A 22058-nucleotide genomic window follows, 5' to 3' on the forward strand; every position below is an offset into this window, starting at 1 on the left:
GGGTCCTGTTCCCAAAAGGAATAAATTAACCATTATTTTAATCTTGTTTATAAAAGTATCATTAAAAGTAATACATTTGTGTGACAGTGTTTGGTCCAAGTGCTGCCCTTCACCGTCCTGACTGTATTGTTGACCTTTATTGGCCTTTACTGACCATTAAAACACTGGAGCCCATAGCGTCATTAACTGCATTGATATCGGCATAAAAAGGAAAAACCTGTATCGTATCGTGCCACAAAATATCGCAATATATCACAAAAATCGATTTTGTCACGATATCGTCAGCTACTACCCTACTACTGCACTACCTTGATCAGTTTAGGTTGAATAAAAGTCTACCTTTAATAGATTGTCTGTCTAAGTTGTTATGTTTAGATTGACCAGACCACAGTATGTGCAGTGCTTTTTTCCTCAGATAAGAATTAAATGGAGATAGCGTTTTCCTTTTCACAATGTAGTAATTGCTGTGCCCTGTGGAGGAAGTTTACGGCCGACCACACACACTTTAACACGTGCTTTTGTGTCCGCTCCTAACTCCATTTGCATGACAGGGATGAGGAAGACACAGGAGGCAAACTACAGTGAAAGGATAGGTCAGGTCTGTGGAAACAAAGAAGAAGTGTCTGTGCCCCAACGTTACCAGATGTTTTTATAATTTATAACAGATAGTTGGTCAGAAAAATACTTTGTCTTTACAATATGTACATGATTAGCAGTGTTGATAAAGCTATGTCAAGGAATGTAAGGCTGACCACTACGTGTGTCCAGGGCCGTGTCTAGGTTTAAGGGGGCCCCATGTAAAATGCTTTCTGGGGGGGAGGGGACTCTGTTCACAACATCCATGAACATGCCACAATTTGTTCGTCTTTAGATGTAAAAGAAATAAAAGAAAGGCTTTGGTGGAAAATGCACTGCTGCCCACAAATTTTCATTTTTTTTTTCTACCAAAGACAAAAACAATAGAATTATGAGCTCAAGAATGAAAGAAGCTAATCTGCTGTAATCGTGATCAAAACCCTCCCACAAGATTTTAATTTGAACATTTATCTGAAACTTTATATTTCTATAGTTCCTAAAAATATGCCACAAAATTAATCACAATTGATTCACTTTCATATTGGCCACTCTTGATTAGAGTTTACGCTTTCATATTAAGAACAAATAAATAGCTTTACTATTATGATCCATGAAATCAAAAACAACAAAACTTAACTCAAACAAGAAAATGAATGCTTTTCTCTCCAGCATTTTACATGCAAAATTCGTTAAAAATCTTTTCAGTATTGATCCAAACCAGGGCTCGTAGAGCTAATGATTACTGAGACTGACTAAAGTTGAAATTTCTATTTGTGTCATTTAATTTTTCAAAAGGTCTATGGGAAACATTATGGTATATTTACATCTGGAAAAAGAGTGGGTTTTGTGGGAAACTGCTGATCTTAATTAGAGATTACAATAAGAAAAAAAGCCCACAAAATATATATCTGAACAACATAGTGTAATTTAGCCTTAAAACATTCAGTTTGGGGCCTCCTAGTGGATTTAAACCCTGTGCGTGTGCCTATTCTGCTTGTAGCTATAAACAGCTGTGTACAGGTGAGGCTTATCTATAAGGCAATGAGTTTGAAGGCAAGAGTGTGAAATGGGCAGAGGGCGATTCTTTTCTCAATAGAACACGATATTCATGTTGATTTGTGGCATAACAAAGCCAAACACAAAGCATAGCCAAACGCAGTAACTTACTTCCAAAACTTCCAAAACAAAGAGATTGTTCTAATGCTACTTACATCTAATGACATGAGGTACAATTTGTACCATAGTTTGTTTAACCTTTACGAGAGAAACATTCTTTTCCTGTGTAGCATAGCATAATTGTCTACATTTGTCATGCTGAAACAAACAGAACTGAAACTGTTGCCATTGTGCGTTTCCATTTAAGAGCACCATGTTGGGAAGAAACGGTGTCATTTTTGCCATTTCAACAATTAGGTTTTAAGTGAGTAGTATTGAAATGGACACATTTTTGGATTAGATAGGAAGAAAATGTTAGCTTCTCATAGCACAAATTTAATTACCAAATATTGGCCAACCAACTCAAACAACTGTAAAATTTCAACTTCGTGTAGACGAATGGGCGAGGAAAGCACTTCTCTTCGGCGACTCCAAAACACACTTTGGAAACAGGATTCTTATGTAGCTTTGGACCTCGTTTGTACTGCTTGAAAACCTGGCTCCAAAGAGTTTACTTGTTCTAAAAATTGCTATGACCCATGTGACAACCCTGGGCTTTATGTATCATATTTTTAACCATGCAGAGATTTGTATATTAAAAATAAAAAGTGGAAGCCTAAGCCTAGGTCTATGATTGACAGCCTCTGGAGCACTGTGGCAGGGCTTTCCGCCTTTTTGCCCTTTAAAGGAACAGGCTTCGTAGGAGGAGATAGAGTAGCCATGTTAATTTCACAGAACACTCGGGATTATTACTATGAATGGGGCTGAATGGGACCCGCCGATAATCTGGAACAATCTTGAAGAAAGAAGCTACATTTGAGCAAACTTGATATCTGAACTTGTATGTTGTTGTTGGTAGACGGTCAATTTCACATTTTGCAGTCTATGCGATTTTGAAGAAACGTACAATGGCAGCAACCTTTACAAAACAAATTTCACTGATAAAAGGCCACTGATAAAACATTCTGAGGTATTGAGCCCCTCAAACAAGAAAACAAGCAGCTTCAATAGGACTGACTCAGTGTAACAGCAGACAAGCACTACAAATCATTGACCCTGAATGAAAACGTGAGTTAGCAGCAGCAGCAGCCAGTGTTTTTCTGTTTACATGACCATAGACTCTAGCATGTACTCTACAGACAGCTTCGCAGGCAAAAAGAGTCAGCTGGATTAACTATCATTTGCCGTTTGTCATCTTTCCTTTTGAATAAAGGACTCCAAATTAATATTTCAGTGCAATGGTGGCAGTCTATTATATACATTTTTCTTTTGAACCGATTCTCTAGAGTATACTGTCTATTTTTTTTGTTACTTCCAGGTTGGTTTAGTGCCCCGGCTCGATGAAAAGTCTCTGTTAGAAATCGACATTTCAGATAAGCTACTCGTCTTGCGTTGGTCATCTCTTGAAGCCGGAGGCGGCGGCGTCTCGCTACGGTATGCGCTACGACTAGCTGCCTTTACGCTTTGGACCCTCCTCAGTCCTGGAGCTAGGGGGCGCTCCTCAGAGGATGCGGGCTTGTTCTGTTTAGCTTGTTTCGCCAGTGTTGAAGGACTGTGGGACGGCGTGGACGGCTCCTTCTTGGTCCTCGAAGTAGAGGATACCGTATTCCGCGCAAAGCTTGGTAGACCCGAGGTGGTCTTAGATGGGTTTGGACTAGTGTTTTCAGAATTCGCTTGCGCTTGCGTTTGGGCTAGCGCTCTCATGGTCGACCTGCACATCTTTTCTTCCGGTTTGGGAATATTCCGCAACGGCTTAGCACTTGGTTTTTGGAAGGTGGCTTTCCTCGGCGTGGATTCTCTTGTCCATCGAGGCGCAGATCCGGTAAGTCCCCTCTGTGTTTTGGACTCATCAGGCGGCATGCTAGAATGTCGTGGCGTTCTCGTAGCCTTCTCGCTCCGTCCTCTTGTTGGGGTGCTCTGGTCACGCAAAGGCCTTCGCGTTTCGCTACTGTCCGCCTGCCTATCTCCTCTTCTACTGCTCCCCGATCTCGATAGCTTGCTAATAGGCACCACTCTCCTCATGCCCTGGTTTTCATTGCTAGTTAGCGTCCGCACTCCTCGGCTAGTCCCGCTATTCTTGCTAGCTCGAGCTGCTTTAGCTTTAGCTTGTTTCTTGCTACCAATTTGTGTTTCTTTGTTAACGCTTTGCTTGCCCTCAGTTGTTTCAGCGCTTTCGGTATCCCAGTCTTCTGTCTGAGTGGCAAAGGTAACGTCTCCCGCTTTAGGCGCAGAAATGTCGCTGCTAGAAAGATCGTTCGGAGACTCCAAATTCGACGACACAGAGCTTGGATCCTGTTCCTGGTTTCTGCCAGCTCTGAAGGGCTCTGTCTCTGAGTAATCCAAAGTAACAGAGCAGTCGGTCTCAGTGCAGTCTATGATGTAAAACATTGGCTTCATGTTGGAGACGGGCGGGTCTAGCGGGAGAGGTGTATCACAAGTGGTTGATGAAATTGTACTGTCATATTCCTCAGTGTCCTTTGCAGATATTTCATTTTTTTCAAAATGATGCAAACTCTCTTCCATAGCCGCCTTTGGATCATTTAGTAACATTTGATCTGCATTGTCCAAATTGGCAGGAGGCTGATCCTGTTCCAAATCCTCTGGTTTGACAAAGTGCATTTGACTGCTGTTATTGTTCGGACTGGGGAGCTCAAAAGGTTGTGGCCCCCGCACTAAAGTGTGTTTCTCCACATTGACGTCCATGTGTCCAGAGATGGTCGTGTTGGGAACCTGCGCTGCATTTTGAAAGACACAAAACGGCCGTGGCAAAGCGCTCCCCTCAGACGCAGAAGAGTACTTGTTATTGTTGTTGTAAGGGTCTTCATTGTTATTAGGTCCGGAAGTGGAAAACCTAGCGAGCGGGCTAACCGGCTCCGTGTCCGCGTGTCTGTCCAATCCCAGCTCGCGGTTGTCGTCTTGTGCTAGCATCCACGGGGCGGCCCTTCTCTGGTTAGCCCTGCCCGGACGCGGTAGGCTGTTGAACTTCGCATAGTCGTTCCCGTTGTTTCCAAACACTTCCAGATACCCTCGCAGCTCGCGGTCGGCCACGCCGGTCATGGTGTGACGGTGGCGTCGGGCACTGGAGGAGCGGCTGAGGGGGCTGTGTGGGCTCTGGGATCTGTGGAAGAACTCCAGCAGGCCCTCCTTGGTGAGCATCTCCACGTCAGTCTCACTGCTACTGCGGCCGAATACTCCGCTCTGGTCCGGACCCGACCAGGCGCAGCGCTTCTCCTCCAGCTCACGCAGGCGGCGCTGACGGGCTGCTTCCTTCAGCTCTCGCTCCGCATTGTCCTAAAGGGAAGACATATTTGAATTACTCAATTAGTTAGAACAAGACGCTTTTTGGAAATGTGTCTCGATTCTTCTGATAAGCAATGTGATTGTGATTAGATTTGCACTTTCCTTTTTTAACATTCCCAACACTATTGAGATTTGAAAGAAGAAGAATTTGAACTTCAAAAAAAAAAAAAGAATCAGATGTCTTAATAGTAATAAGACCTATTCTTTTGTTTGCCAAGGAAATTGTACCAACATCGTCAGTCTTTGAGGCACTACTAGATTGGAGGAAAACAAAAGGCTGTTGTTCCCTCCTCTCGACCTGTCGTGTTTGTTTTGCGTGAACTGCACCACACTGACCTTGACAGCTTTCTTGAACTTGTGGCAGAAGTCCTGGAAGATTCGGAAGCACTCATCCAACTTGAAGGTGTCCTTATCCTCGCAGATGAAGTCGATGAGGCTGTTGCCCTCTTTGCGCAGGTCTAGCCTTCGTCTCTTCAGGTCCTGCAGAGTCTGCGCTGCGCTCTGGGACACAGACACAGTACCGCATCACAAAATGTTGGACCTCCCAAGTATCATCAGGCCTCGATGTGTAGTACATGACGATATTTTGAGACCTCGCACTATGAACCAGTGATACACAAATGGTCACCTGCAGAAAAGGCTCCAGCTGCTGCAGGAGCTCCTGGTCTCCCTGAACCTTCTCCTCCAGAGTTCTGATGCGGACGTACAGAGAGGAGAACTCCATCTCAATGTTCTCCACCGAGATTCTACAAGCAGACATGACAAATGCCTAATATGAAACGAGGCTCTGTTGGCAAAAACATATTGATAAAGTCATTTCTCTGGAAGTGAATTATGTTCAGCGTGTCCGCATCAATCAGTCAACCTTTATTGATTGATTGAGTTCCTTTTGGTGAATGCCATATGCCTCCAAACACTTTATTTTGACAGTAAGTTTTGCTAGGTTAAAGATTTGTAATGTTTATTATTTCACTTCCTTATCTGAACAAAGAGTTACAACTAAGTTATGCAGAAGTCACATGCACTTGAAACTTCAAACCAAACACCAGTACCCCGAATGAACACATGACCCATCTGTAGTGAGCACCTGTCACTCCCTGACAGTTTTCCCAGATGCCGGAGACTTTACAGCCTTATGTAAGAGACGGCGTGTGCTGCATAAGTACATTAAGCAGAGATGACCTTGTGACGGTGAGGGAGCAGACTGCATCCAGCATCACTGCAGTCTGTTACATCACACCGGCCACTAAGGCTGTTTATGTTTCAGACATTGAACATTCAGCAGGGTCAGCAGTTTTGCAAATGGTTTCTGAACATGCCAAAATCAATAAGCTATTCCAATTGTGTAGTGTATTAATAGTGTATTGTGCTTTTATTGCTACATTACAAATGACTTCTTTTTAGTTTTGAAAATGTAATAATGTCAGATGGAAGCATGAGTCTGTATTCTGCATGGAATGGAGTAACCATTTCAAAGGAAGGATAACAAGAGCACACTATTGTACCTAGTCGACTATTAGTCACAATGTCCATGTTATGCAAGATTCAACCAAACCACACCACAAAACCTGCTCCTCGCTCATCGCTTAGATTCCCTATCTGTGTTGTGAAATGTTAAAACAGAGGGCAGGAGCAAACAGTTTTTCGACGATATTTAAATCTTGACAACGATGAAAAATTCCTGGACAACTGAGAGCCAAAACATTTTACTGTGGAATACTACAAAAAAAACGAAACCCAGAAATGTCAGAGTAGTATATTGACCAGATCAAGACCAGAGACATAAGAGGTGATGTGTGTACCTGGCTGCGCTCTGGACGTCCAGCAGCTTCTCTGGGAACTTGAGCAGCTTCTCGTCTTTTTTCTTTGCCTCCTGTGCGGGGCAGATATGAGCGAGGTTAGACATCACTGCAGTGTTTTGAATTATGTAATGCTTGGCTTGTGACTTCTGGCCCATGATGGCTTCCTGTCGCCGACTGCGGCTCACTCCCATTCCTCCAGTGCTGGTATTGAACATTTGATGAGAACAGAATTAGAGCGGTGGTTTGTTTGATTATGTCTGGGTGTCATTGTGCAGCGTTTATCACAGTCCATTCTTCTGACAAAGACGAGGGAGGTAAAGGATTGTGAAATGAAAGATTAAACATGGTGATCAGTAACAAGTCGCTGACAGATGTAGGCTTTGAAGTGAAGAAAATGTAAGTGCTGAAATGATCAGATTGAATCCGTAACAAATGGTGCCCACCATAGCTGATATGTTGTTTTTTTTACTCATGTAAGTGCCAAGGCCAATGCAAATCAAAGAAAGCATGACATGAAGAATTTGATTGCATTGTTTTCTTGAGCACTTCCTTTGATCAACATATATTACACACATTTTAGAATTAAACAATGAAATAAGAATAATGCCCCTCGAACATAATCTTCTGATGAATTTGAAAAATTTGCACCAAACAGTGACCTGTTAAAGTACTGAAATATTGTCAATTGTTAAAAAATGTCCTAAACCCCCTGTAGGATGTTCAACATGAGGATTTGTACAAGTTGTGAGTTTTGACCAAAGTGACAAATAATAATAATAATAATGCCTTACACTTGTAATGCGCTTTACAGGCCTGTATTAACAAGTTTCTCAAAGCGCTACATTGTCGTCATTATTCATTCACTCCATACTCGGTGGTGATAAGCTACTGTTGTAGCCACAGCTGCCCTGGGGTAAACTGACGGAAGCGAGGCAACCAGTCTGCGCCATCGGCCCCTCCGACCACCACCAACCACTCACTCACACACCACATTCACCCCAGGCTTCCTGGTGTTACCAAACGGTCTCCCATCCAAGTACCGACCAGGCCCTTCCCTGCTTAGCTTCCAAGATCTGACGGGATTGGGCAAAGCAAAGGCGGTATGACCTACTGACGAGTCTCTACAAGTGGTTCCCAAGACTAAGAAAAAGCTGAGAGGTGATCGTGCTTTTTCGGTGGCTGGTCCTAAACTTTGGAATGAGCTGCCTTTGAATATCAGATTGACTGATTCACTTCCTGCTTTTAAATCTCTCCTGAAAACACATTTTTTCCGTTTGGCTTTTGACCCCCTGGGGAGTTGACTTTTACTGTACTCTGTCTTATCTTTACTCATGTAATTGTATTATGTTTTGTGTAAAGCACTTTGTTCGACTATGTTGTTTTTAAAGCGCTCTATAAATAAAGTTGGATTAGATTGGAGTCTTGGTCTTTTGTCTATCAACAAGGGAAGTACATTTGCCTTTCCTCTTCTCTAAACTTTGTATCGTGATTTCAGGTGTTGTATTTTCGCATCAAGTGATACTGACCATGGCGACAAAGTGCAGCAGGTTCATGCCGGGTTTGTTGGCCTTGGTGTCTGCTAGCGACAGGAGGGAGGAGAGTTTGAAGCCCACGGCGTTCCCGGCGTATCCACCCTGAAGAACACGCACAATATGATGAGGAAACACAAACATGGCAACCTCCTCCTGCTCCTTTGAGCAAGTGCACAACTTCACTCAAAGCAGAAACAAACACTTACACTTTCAAGATGAGTTTTTATAATCACGTTGCTTCTATGACACTATAGCAACAACACTTGCAAATTTGTAGTGCCAAACATTTCCCGTTTACATTCGAGAAGTTAGCCTTACCTCCTCCATCTCATCTGGCTATTCTCCTTAATTGATCAGTTTTAACATTACTACATAACAGTAGTTTTCTAGAACTAACTTACAGCGTTCATGATGTTCCCAGCCTGCAGCACCAGATGCAGAATGGCATGAAGCTCCTCACAGCTCATCAGCTCTGTAAAACAGCATCACACACATTTACAGACACAACACAGAAGCTACACGGCTCAGACAAATTTAACTGAGCACATCGGTAAGAGACTCCTGTTCAATAATCACTACATGTTCAGGTTACAGTATGTACAAAAGAGGTCAGCTGGAAACTGCAATAAATAAATCACATTTACATATTTTTGAGCATTCACTTTGTCCATGTGATCGGCTGACATCAATCTTTGAGCACATAATGTGGCAGAAGCCGTAATTATCCAACGTTAGCCACAATGGTGTCTCTTTTTGGCCGGGTTTGCCTCCAAATCTTCTCGTATCCAATCATTCCACACAAAGCGGAGGGCGGTGCTGATTCAGCGAAGACTCGACACTGAAGTGAGTTTAATTTGTCCAATGCAATGTTAAACCAAGGGCCAGTGCGACGCTGTCAAGAGGCGCTTAGCGTGACTCGACAAAAATGACACTTTTCTTCTGTAGCAGTGGCTGAAGGCATTACAGCATGACATAATATCTCTTCCACACTGACATTCAAGCAAATGTGCAACTATAGTCTTGTCCTTGGGTTTCAGAATAGACATTTCAGTGGATATTGGATGCAGGGGATTTTTCCATTTATGATATTGTGGGGGTATTAATAGTTCAGTGATAAAGTGCGGTGATCAAATCTGTTACTGCCCAAGGATGAGGACTGTGTGCTGTGTGTGTTATCTGACACACGACACAGGCTCCAATCACAAATAATGCACTACTAGTGTGTCAGATGTGTAACTGATCGGTTACATGAGATGATCCGTGGCGCAAAGTTTGTAATACATGAGTTACATACCGTATTAACCCAATACACTAGTATCAGTACACTAGTATCGCCAAAAAAGTGAAAACCTCTCCGCAAAAGCCCTTGAGTGGGTCATTATTGGACTTGTCCCATAGTTTTTCTGTTTTTGACAAACCTATGCAGCAAAAGTAGTTGAGCAACGCCACTGAATGGGTTCTATCTCCAAGGGGAAAAAAAAGATATTTTCTAAGAAATGTTTATACATATATATTATTATGTACAGTGTATGATGTAACCCTGACGTCGAGTGGTGCGTTAAAAAGCGTATTAATTATGGAACTTTTTAAGCGGAAAAAAAACAAAACAAAACAAAAAACATGAGAGCAAAGGCGTACTGGGTACATGCATGCGTGTACAGCCGTAATGGTACTAGTCAAGAACAGTACATCTCCCTCTCTGAGGTAACTGGTCTGGGAATTGTTTTTTTTTCAGGGTTTCCAAGGGGGAATTAAAAAGCATTTTAAGTCATTAAATAAATTATGCGCAAATTAAGGCCATAAAAGTCTTTGAAAAGCATTACATTGGATTTAAACTGACATTAAAGGTGCAATATGCAACTTGTTATGCTTTTTTATGTTTGGGTGTATTTTGGGTGTATTTAACCTTGCAGTGACCCAGCGGCTGTATGAGTAATCAGCATGGCACCTTTACTTCCCATCACAGCGGCCTCTACAACTCATCAGGATTAATTGTTTTGTAGGTTTTCTGGTGAGAGGCTCCATCAACAGTGAACATACAATTGATCCTGGAGAGATGTAGAGGCCGCTGTGATGGGAAGTATAGATGCCATGCTGACTACTTACAGCCATACAGCCACTGGGTCACTACAAGGTCAAATAAACCCAAACCTAAAAAAAAATCTGCATAAAAAGTTGCATATTGCACCTTTAATATCAGTTGAAATCTAATTTAATGCGTTTCAATGACTTTTAAGGCCTTCATTTTTTGCATAATTCATTTAATGACTCAGTGCTTTTTAATTCCCCCCGGAAACCCTGAAAATAGCCTTGGTTCAATTCCCAGACCAGCTACCTCAGAGAGGGAGATGTAGTGTTTGTGACTAGTACAAACACGGCTGTACACGCATGTACCCAGCACACCTTTGCTCTCCTCCCATGGTGCAAATGGGGCGACAGTGGCTAAGGTGGTATGAACACTTCAGAGCCTAATGTAGGTGTGTTGTGACCCAGAGCATAGAACAACAGGTGGGTGTGTGGGTGACTTAATGTCTGGTCTGTGGTATTTTGTCGCCTATAAAATGAAGTCAGAAAAGTCTTCAGGTCGCACTTGATAAGTAGGACTTTTGGTGGAGTTTAGGAAGTGAATGGGCAGTGCCTCGGCAAAGACAAGTGCTGTCTTGCTACTTTTCGGCGGAATCAGTCGCCTTGGGGCCTGGTGATTTAGCTGAGCTTGCTTAGAGGAACAACAGGATGAGGAACGTATTAAAGCGCAGACTTACAGGTGCTAATCCCTAACAGAAAAGCCTGGAAGCTGGGTAGACACATGTCAAGTAGTGCCAAGTTAGGCAAGTGGTAAAGGCTTATAAATATGCAACATGACATGTTTGTAAATGAGACAAAACACACAAACAAAATATTCTATTAAAATCTGTTGAGTGGTGTCACGCTATAACAGTGCTTAGTCACACTTGGTATCACGTTGCCCCGCTGCCTCGTGGGTGCTCTGGGTGACGGCTCACATATCTGGGTCAGCTGTCTGAATGAGGCTGCCGTTACCTTTCGTGGCCACGCGGATGACATGGATCTCATTGCTCATCACGGCAGAGGAGGGGAAGAACTCTTCACGCAAAACCATGGCCTCGAGGCGCACATCGAACCTGGGGGGCAAAGTACAGGGTAATCGTTAGCAATACAATAAAGTACTATCTGTTATATGAACTGGCACTTAGGAGGCTGCATTGTGTGAGCTGACATCTTAGACAGGCCATACAATCATACCCTGAGATGGCAAGTTGTAAATGCGATGTAAAGTGGCGTGCACAGGCAACCAAGAAAAGTCACCCCACTGCCCGCTCCTTTCAAAATGTAATATGAAATTGTAATAATATTTTTTTCTGTAACTACAAATTAACCCTGACAGACTATTATTTAACATAAATATGTGGGCCTGCATGATGATAAACTTAAACTAGTCCCACCTCGTCCTATAAAGTCAATCGTAAGATTCTGCGCTTATGATTAGCATACATAGGACACTCATACAATTAATTTATCGTTTTTTTCCATGTCAACCCTTCCTCAACGCATGCTCTCCTCTGGCCCTAACATAGGGCCGGCCATGGCTGTGACTGGCTCTGAGCCTGAGTAATATAAAAGCAGTTGATTTTAAGACCATTTTATAGCGTGATAAACAGGCTGGACCGCCCTGACATCCTTGTCATGGTTCCCTTTCATTGCCATTCCCCCACAATAATTCAGTTGTGCCGTGCTAGTTCGTATATAAAAATGACCAAATATTTGTGAACATGAAGAGCAGAAGGCAAAGTGGAAGGTGCTTAGCACCATCTGGGCTCTATCTGTGCACGTCCCTGGTTTTAAAGAACAAATATCCTAAATTATTCAAGATAAATTTGGACATCTTAGCCCTGGTGTCTAACCTAATAGTGTGACTCTTTAATGGGGAACAAGACATTTCCTCTCAAATATCCCTCTATCATTCAGAGAGTTTAGTTCATGGAGATGAAGGGCATCACCTCATGACATCAGCAGGTGTGCACTGCCTTTTGAGCTCTTGAGGAAGAGATAGACTGAACATTCAGGTTTACTCAATGGATGAGACAAAACACATCTTTGGGCATGTTTTATTTTATTTTTTTCGAGAGAGATCATCATTGTAAAATAATCTAAAAAAAAAAAGGTTCCTTTAAAGTCATTAGACCTATTCATCCTAGTCAAGTGTTAAAATGATTCCTCTAAATCACAGACAGTTGTATAATGGGATATTGCAGTGTTTGAAAAAGGTCTCCTCTGTGCTCTTTGCCACTGGATTAACAATAAATCTTCCGTCACAGAACTCGACTTGTTTTCTTTTCCAATCCCCCCTTTAGAATCAAATCAATCCTACCGTGGCACTTGGATCAGCAGGTACATAAAGGAGTCAACCAGTGTGAGCTTGTCCGGATCTCCTTTGAAAGACTGCAGCTTCTTCACCTGCTCGCGAATAAAGAAAAGGAAAACCGTGATTGTATTAGACAGCACTTCCCCATGACGTTCGGTCTAAAGTCAGCAGGACTTTGGAGACATGCACAGACCTCCTCCACATCCGGCAGCAGCTTCAGCAGGTCTTTGAGCAGCTCCGCTCCGTACGCTTTACTCTCGCCTTTACGAATGTCCTCGACAATGACGCGGTTAGACCTGAAAGACACCATTCACAGCAGCTATTGAAGGCATTGTCTTGGATAGTATAAACTCTAAAACTAACACGTGCTGCCATTTGCTGTTCAAGACACTCCATCAACCTGTTCTGTGTGAATGTGGAGCTGATCAGAGAAGCCAATGGCACAGATCGTAAGCTACGTTTCCATCAGTCAGCCCCAGGGCAGCTGACTTACCTAACTGCCAGAGTATGGAGTGCGATTGGAAATGTCCTGCTGTGCTTTTAAAACACAAATATATGCATAATATTGTTATTATGTTTTTACTGATTTATTGTAAATAACAAAGTGCTCCTTTAACTGATGAGAGACGGTGATTCATTGATCTGTGTGTGCAAGCTCATAATGAAACAATAAAGAATTGATTGATTATTTGCCATTCGAAGAGTGAATTTATGAGGAGAAACATTTCAACTTTCAGCGTTTTGAATAGAGTAAATTCTTATTATTGGGTGGCCGCATTAGATCTTTGGATGCCTGAACTAATTTAACAACCATAACCTTTTTTGAAGCACAATGCAAGTGTAAGCCAGCTTTACTGAGGCAGGAACAGTGTGTGGCATACAGTGACATTCCCACAACATTAAAGGGACTAGATGGAAGTTGACATTTTTATACCCAATACTGCCACCTCAGGTCTTAAGTGTAACTGCAGTTTCTATATTAAGCTCATGCATGACGGACCCGAATGAACACCTATGTGAGTGACAGTGCAGGATTTTAGAGGCAGTTGTGGTGAACAGGTCTGAGCTCATTCTACACCTCAGGACATTGCTGGAACATGTAGGGGGAGGAATCTATATCATTTGAACATTTTTAAACTCTCTCTAGTCCATTTCATTTCATTTCATTTTCAAAAGAACATAATAAAAAAAACTTTTGCAAGGAAGAAAGGGCAGAAATCTCTCACACTAGAGTTGGAAGGCTCCTGGATGCTTAGAAAAGCCTTTAAAGCGACATATTGGGGGCTATGAGGTTTTCACTATGCAGGATGCTCAAACCTTTGCTGTGCCTTTTATTTCCTTTTATGTTATTTTGAGAATGTAAAAGATGAAAATGAAACTTTTTGTAAATTATATTGGAATGTCCTACCTGTCACTTCATGCCTTCTGGAGATCCTTTCATATTCCCTTTGCCTCATTGTTTACATTGATAGTAGAGGTCGACCGATATGGGTTTTTCTAAGAACGATGCCGATATGCTTGGCCGATATTTTTGACAAATATTTTTGGCAGATTTTTTCAAATGTCTGGTCTATAATCTATAAATCTGTAAAAAACAAAAATACTTGGCTTCTCCAGCAGTGGTCAATTTTATTACTTTAGGTGATTCAGTCATAGTTTCTGTCCCAGCTTTGATTAGTTGCCGTAATCATCAGCAGATCAGAAGCAAAATGCCTGTTGCTAGCCACTGCATTTTGCACAGCAATCAAAAATACAATTGCGGAGGTTAAAACGAACACAGCAATTCAATTCTCCAGGTTCTGTGCTTCAAAATTACACACAGCGTGTCCATATTGACTGAGGTTTAGTTTGTGAAATTTGTGTCTAACAAACTTGTAGCTAGGGAAGTCTTTATCACTTTAGGTCCCACAGATATCAGCTTTAAACGACGCTAGATCGGCCGACAGCTGATATAGTAAAATCACTATTTAGCTGCTTATAAATGAGTAACAAATGATGAGGAAAGCTTTGTAGATGTTTTGGAAATTATAAAATAGGTATTTACAAATTCTGTAAGAATGGGCTTTATAAAGTGTTTCCGCATTTTATTGCATTACCGGTATATAATTGGTTATTGCAAAATTTAAAAAGTATGACAAAATGTAGTTTTAATACAAGAAGTAGTGCAGCTGCAGCCATTTATTAAGTTATCATAGTGCACCACAGTATGTTTCCTTGTTCCAGTTGCCCAATCATATATTTACACAATATCAATATCATTCACACTAAGCACTGTGAAAGACTGACGCAAGAATCCAGTGATCATATCTGTGTCATTCTACGCCAAAAACAAATAAAACACAGTATTGCTTTCCACTCGATCCTGCTGCTGTAGTAACAATGACATGGATGAGCTCTGAGGGCTGACAGTCAAATGCAAGTGAAATAGTGTGGGGAGCGATGCAAATGGACGAACCATGCAAAAACGCACCTAGACCTGAGACTCTGAGCCAACCCCTATTAAAAGACACACAACGCAGCCTGGTACTAATCCCAGGCATTTCCTAAAACCTATTCATTCACAACAATAGAACTAATAAGACGTTGATTTCCGGCCCAATATTTTACTTAATCGCGCAAACATTTGCTAATTTGTGATAGGTAGAACATGAACACGAATAAACTACATTTACATTTTCGGTGAAGCCTCATTACTGTAAGTGTTCATCACAAAGGCTATTGCTAATATTCAAAGCTCTTGTCATATTTTACCGTCAGTGATATCATTGTCCGTGCAGCTTCCGGGAATCACTCACACGTTGATAAGATCTATTACCGAACAAAGAGCTTGGCATACTTACTTCTTGAATTGCTTGAGGAAAATGCCCACATTCATCCCTCTCTTTGAGTCCAGGATTGTGATCTGCAACACAGATACGGTTTGTTATTCACCTCGACAAATGAATATTAGGACCTTTTCAGGTATTTGTTGATCACTTCAAACAAATCTGGATCACTATATTTAATTTAATTTATTATAAACAGTCAATGTTATCTAAAACCGCTGATTTAAAAGGATTCAGCACATCATCAAGCGCACAGTCCGCTGTTCAGCCGACTCTGTGGATGTAGTTTACTGTAGAACATCAGCGGCTCAACAACTAGGACTGCACAAGATCAGAGGCGGGAGAAGGTAGCGAGTTTTGTATGTGACAATGGAGACGGTTTGTTACTTATTGCAGCTTGATCATTAAAATTGTGATTTTGATTGGATTGTGTTTAATTGTGCAGCCCTATCGACAACAACTACGGTAACATAGTAGAAAGCTCTACGGAGTCGGTGTCGGTTTGAAAAGGCCATATTGATGTAAAACAGCTAAAACAACATATCCTGTAGTTTCAATTCCTGATTTTCATGTGATCTCCCTGTAAGCACCTCTCATGCCCCTCCTGTAGCTCCCCTCCCTGGTAAAGATCCCGTGATTACTCAAAGATGCGCTAACGGCTCGAAACACCACTCCAGGTATGTTTTTGATAAGAGAACAACTTTATAACATGGTATAAAGCTTGAAAAGTCCATTTAAAATAACGCTCACACCTATGTGAGAAAAGTAAAGTAATTCAGCCCAGTGCATTTGGTTGATTGGTGATCAGAACGGGATCGTTTTGTAGCATAACTACTCTGGTTCTCACACTCGTCATTAGTGATTCTTGCTGCGTACACTGTACTCACACCTCGCCACTATTTAAGGCTTGAAATTCCACCAGGTCACATCAGCGCGGTTGTGTACAGTAGATACATTTTTAAAGAGGTTGTAACAAAAGACTTAGGGGCAATTTACGTTCACCCAGGTGTTCTCTGAAGGCCACCGTCACCGTCAGGACAAGCTATTGTTCAATCTCTCTTGATTTTCAATGGCTAATGCTAAATGCTAAACTGACTTTTTGTTTCAGCTTTCAATTGTTGTAAACCTGGATTTGAGTTTTGTTTTATTCATTCATTCATGCATGTCATTTAACATCAACCCACCTCTTCTCATATCAGTTCTTAAAATGGCTTCCTCTAAAAAGCCTGTCATGCTAAAAGCAGCTATGGCTGTTAGCATTACTGTCAAAGCCTTTTGTGGAAGCAGTGGGCTCGCTCAGGCGTTTTGTATTTGCAGAAAGTGACACACATTAATAGACCTCTTAATAAAACTGCACTTAAATCAAATTAATAAAAAATAAATAATCATTATAAAATCAATCAGAATGCAGATAAAAGAGGTCCATATGTGCGGCTATAACTGTTTTCTGCCAATATTGTCAGAGTTAGAGGCCAGTCTCATATCTTAAGGAAGACTGTTCCAGATTTTAGCTGCATAAACCTGCATCACTGTTGTAATGGCAGTATACACCACGCATACTGACACACTGTGGCTGCTAAAATGAAAGGTTCCCGACACGTGTTCCACTTCTATAGTATTTAATTTGGCTCAAAAACCCAATATCCACATCCACATGACACGGTCAAGAAGAATTGTCCTCAATTAACAGCACCTGGTTACATCAGGCCACGCCTTATATAGGCCCAGGGGGGACAAAAGAGACACAGTGCCATATAGAGGCAGGGAGTTAAATAACAGCAACAACTCATAAATGGCTCCTACAACCGGCCCCTAATTGTGTCTGTGAGAGCCAAGAACAATTACAAAACTTAAATTATGGAGCCATTGTACCGTGTCTCGATATATCAAATCAAATGTGGTTCAACATTAAATCAAAAACAATTCAACATATGTTCACTTTTATGTTTCTCATGTCATATTCTACATCTACGTTTTACAGCCCTTTAATCAATCCTTGCATTGTCCAACAATCAAGTAACCTTCCATCGCTTTCTCTTAAATTGTGTTCTCCTTTTAAGAAAGACAACAGTTTCTGCTTTGTTTTTGCCCAACACAAAAACTTCATCTTTCTTGATCCATGGCAAGGAAATCCAGTTGGAGCTCTCAGAGCTCAGCATGATGAGCCGTTTGTCCTGGGAGGACATCATGTTTGCGCTTTCCCTCCTGGTTCCATGGATGCAGTTGTCATCAAAGACCCACTTGCCGGCCCCTGTTTCGTTCCTTGGTTCCACCAGGGGAGGACAGTCAGATGGAAGTGTGGAGTTATTTTCCCCATAGGGCTCAGAAGTGTCTTGCTCGTCAAGACTTGCTGGATCATCAGGTGTTGTAGAGGACCAATCTTCTCCATTTTCTTTGTCAAACATTTCAGACATCAAATCTTCATCTGGTTCACAAATGAAATCCTCAGTGTCGACGCCGTCTTCGAAGTCCAGCCATAACTTTATTCCACTTAAAAACTCAGAAGAGTTTTGTGTTGTTGAAGTGAACCAGTTGCCATTAACTCCCCTTTCATGGTCAGAAAGACAGTTCCACAGCTTCTCTGCTTCATTTGCAAACCCTTTAAATCGGTCATAAAGACACCTGAGAGTCTCTGTACATTCGTGCACCATAGCTTTAATAATAGAGGGTTTTAACTCTGATGCTGCATTGAAGTACATTTTAACCTTTTCCGCCATGTTGGATCAACCAGTGTGTAGTTCAGGTAGGTTGGCTACACACCTGTCCAGCCAAGTGCAGCAGGGCTGCTCAAACTCAGCTACTTCCCAAAGTTCAGCATGTGATTGTCCAAACGAGCAGATTGCATGCAGGTTGTAACAACACAACTGCAGCAGTTCCAAGTTCCAAGTCCACCAGTCAAATCCAGATCTTCCAGGATTGAGTTTCTTCTTGACTAATGTAATGGCAGTATACACCACGCATACTGACACACTGTGGCTGCTAAAATGAAAGGTTCCCGACACGTGTTCCACTTCTATAGTATTTAATTTGGCTCAAAAACCCAATATCCACATCCACATGACACGGTCAAGAAGAATTGTCCTCAATTAACAGCACCTGGTTACATCAGGCCACGCCTTATATAGGCCCAGGGGGGACAAAAGAGACACAGTGCCATATAGAGGCAGGGAGTTAAATAACAGCAACAACTCATAAATGGCTCCTACAACTGTGTTTAGTCCTGACTCTGGGAACCAGCAGGAGACACCTCCCTAAAGATCATTAAACCAAGCATTAAATACATTTGGTAACAGTAATTATGTGCAATACAAAGATTAGGCTGCGTTTTTGTAAACAGACACAGTTTTTTTCCCCAGAGGACTGCTCAGTAAACGCTTCCTGGAAAGACGTTGAACTTTTACCATACATTGCGTGGTGACAGGCAAGAAGATGGGTGAGTACTCGGCTATTTGTCAGTGACACAATGTACATATGTGAGGGTGTCACGTTTCTTTGAAGAGCCCATGGTGACGCAGATGTGTTTTCGTGGCGACCGGGAACAATATTTACTGAAAGAGCAAGCTGAAACCCTGCCCCCGTCTTTAATGCGTCCCTGAAGGGCCATACAGTATACAACAGGGTCTATAGAATACACTGTCACTGTTATTGTGGTGCTTTACCGTCCAATAGTCTAGACTTCTTACCATCAATGACTAAAGAGAGGGAACTTACCACCTGAACGGATTAGCACTTGAACCATATTTTTACAATATAGCCCCAGGGAAAATCCGATAGTTTGGACTTAAGAGACATGGTGTGAAACCAAGATCAAACTAAAGAAATAGAACACTTGACAGGTTCTCCGTCCTGACCTTGAAGCAAGACTTTTAGGTGTGAAAACGCCCTTAGTAATAATCACAGGTTTTCATGTTTGTCAATTTATTATTCAAAACGTGATCGGAACATTGAACAGACTTGAAATCACGTTTCACTATATTCCCTTTCTCTCTGGACAGCATTAACTCACTGGATATTAAAGTTTGTTGTTTGTGCTGTGAGAGCTTAAAAAAGAATGAAGATGCTGAATAAATGTGTATTTTTTGATTCTGTATTTTAATTTAAGAAAATATAACTTATAACATTTTCCCTTTAAAGCTTGTATTAACTGTATATAAGATACCTCTAGTTACTATTACTTGATTGCACATTTTCCTGTATTTTGCACCGCCTGTTTCTTGAAAGCTGATGTGTGAAAGTGAATGTCTCCATTGTGAGATCAATACAGTCCTATCTTATCTTATCTAATCTTATCTGCAGGCTGAAGCGCGATCTTAATGTGAGATGGTAAGACTGCAAAGGAGAACATACATGTTACCCCTTAAGCTGTAGGATGCGCTGATTCTGTCCCATTCCAGATCAAGTGTAACAAAAAGTGTCTGTTTGAGACTCTGTAATGGTGACAAGTTCCCTCTACTCACCTCCTCTTTGGCGCTCTCCTTGAAGGATCTGGACCTGGACACCCTGGACACTCCACCGGTTGCGGTCAGCCCCCTGCTCCCCCCGGTCACCTCCTCCTGCTGCCCGAACAGCTCCTCCACCGAGCGCACGTCGATCTGGAACTGCTGCTGCTGCTGCACCGCCAGGGTCCAGATGTTGGGCTTACCCCGCACCTTCTCCTCCGGGATGGGCTTCCAGAAAAAGCTCCGCACCCGCCGCTTCTTCCGCCCGCCGTGACTGCCCGGGAGAGGCGGAGGGGGCGGGGCTCCGGGCGGCGGCGGAGGCGGCAGGGGAGGGGCAGGCGGGGCGGCATGCTTGGAGGAGGAGTCCGAAGTGGTGACGGACGTACAGGTGCTGCCCTCGCTGCTGCTCTCGGCTTCCAACGTCGTGGATGGGACACTCATAATAAGCATCGCAAGGTGCAACCGTTCACATCACTATCGTGTCTTTTCGGGAAAAAACTACAGCAAAAAGGGGAATCTGAGTTTGATTTTGAAAGTTTCATAGAATCGGAAAGAGAAAAATATCTGACAATCTTAAAAAAAAATGATGTGCGTTTTCCGATTAGTAGATTAGTGGGCAAGAGTATATCGTCCCTGAGCTTAAGGTTGGAAGAAAACTCCAATTCCATAAAATTAATCACGATTCCAATGTTGAGTCACAGCTACTTGAGGTGGGAGCGTGCATAATAGGCTAATCCACCCGCGAGGTACTCCTGTCTCCTGATCATGATCTAGCTGAAGATCTAGAGATTGATTCCTGGATGTGTCCAATGCAGAAGACAAACCCTCCTATTGGGACAATAAAATAAACCTGAACCATAACACCGTACACGTGCTAATCATTTATGAAATATTTGTAAATAAGTTCATTTATTTGGGACTGTCTATTTGCATCCTGATTTGGACAAGTTCGTATTTAGTATTAGTATTAGTATCGTATTAGTATCACAAATGCGATCAGATTTGCAATTTATCTTTTAACACTAGCAGGATTTTGAGAGAAGATTGAAATATCGATCACACGTGTTTCAGAACATGTTTGTAGAGCTCTAAACTACTCCATCCACGTTGCTTAATTAAGGGTTAAAATGATCCGCGCTTCAAAAAAAACGGCGGGAAACATCAAAACGCGGCTCCCCCTTTTCTCCCCCCCAGAAGGTGAGCGTCCATTTCATCTAATCACAGCGGCGGCGTCTTTGATTAAGTCCATGTCCGTGTCTCTCGGCTGGTCGTCCATGGCGCGTCGCTCCGGCCTTTGAGGGTCACCGCCGGATCTGCAGGTGCCACAGAAAACAACACGGGACAGGATTAGCGCGACCCGCTCATGCATGGCTGCTGCTGGGACTAGTTAAAAAATGAGGAAGTTAAGGGGGTGCCACACATCCGAGCCAAGGGGGCGCTCAGCCAAACGGGGCTAACCAGGAGGGACATGACAAATCCCGTCTGTAACGTCGGAGGAGCTTTGAAGTCGAGCCGCGGGGTGTGAAATGCTAAGGGCGCGCTAATGATAGGATTTTAGTTTCCGACGCAAGCGGCGCTGTTACATATCTTGTCAAAATATCGGACAAATGAAAGATGAAATTAACAGTGTTATCTAATGATGAAATTAATTAAAGGCCTTAAAGGGATATTTCAGGATTTTTGACATAGAGCCTCATTTCCTAGTTATCCAGAGTGTTGTTGATTTCTGGAGATATTTATATCTTGAATTCATGCATTCCTTATATTTGAAGAGTTTAGTGGTGCTAGGCTAGGCTAGTGCGTGTCTATGGTAACTATTAGCCTGCAATAAAAACCTCTTCAAAATCATAGGGTCGTCCTCCAAACGTTGCCATATTTGACTTGTAGAAAGTTCCTTTCTGAATTCCACGTGTAGTAATGCTGGCTGCAGGTAAACAAACTACTGTAGATCCGGTAAACGAGCAGATCACTCCGCCGCTTACTTGAGTTATTTTAAATGCAAAATGGTTACACTTGAAAAATTATTCAGTCAACACAGACATTTATAT

General features: G+C 42.3%; 1 protein-coding gene across 1 annotated transcript; it reads right to left on the minus strand.

Moving 5' to 3' along the window:
- Nucleotides 1–2189: 2189 nt before the first annotated feature.
- Nucleotides 2190–20962, minus strand: fhdc1 (FH2 domain containing 1). Its single transcript, XM_079554156.1, has 11 exons — nt 20029–20962; nt 15587–15648; nt 12940–13042; nt 12753–12838; nt 11405–11505; nt 8767–8837; nt 8360–8467; nt 6834–6904; nt 5660–5777; nt 5368–5532; nt 2190–5022 (listed from the first exon to the last, which is right to left on the minus strand). Exons 1-11 carry the CDS (start codon nt 20458–20460, stop codon nt 3040–3042), a joined length of 3300 nt encoding a protein of 1099 aa, XP_079410282.1. The 5' UTR covers nt 20461–20962; the 3' UTR covers nt 2190–3039.
- Between the last annotated feature and the right edge of the window lie 1096 nt (nt 20963–22058).

This window comes from Gobius niger, assembly GCF_951799975.1.
Source record: "Gobius niger genome assembly, chromosome: 3".
Taxonomy (NCBI): Eukaryota; Metazoa; Chordata; class Actinopteri; order Gobiiformes; family Gobiidae; genus Gobius; species Gobius niger.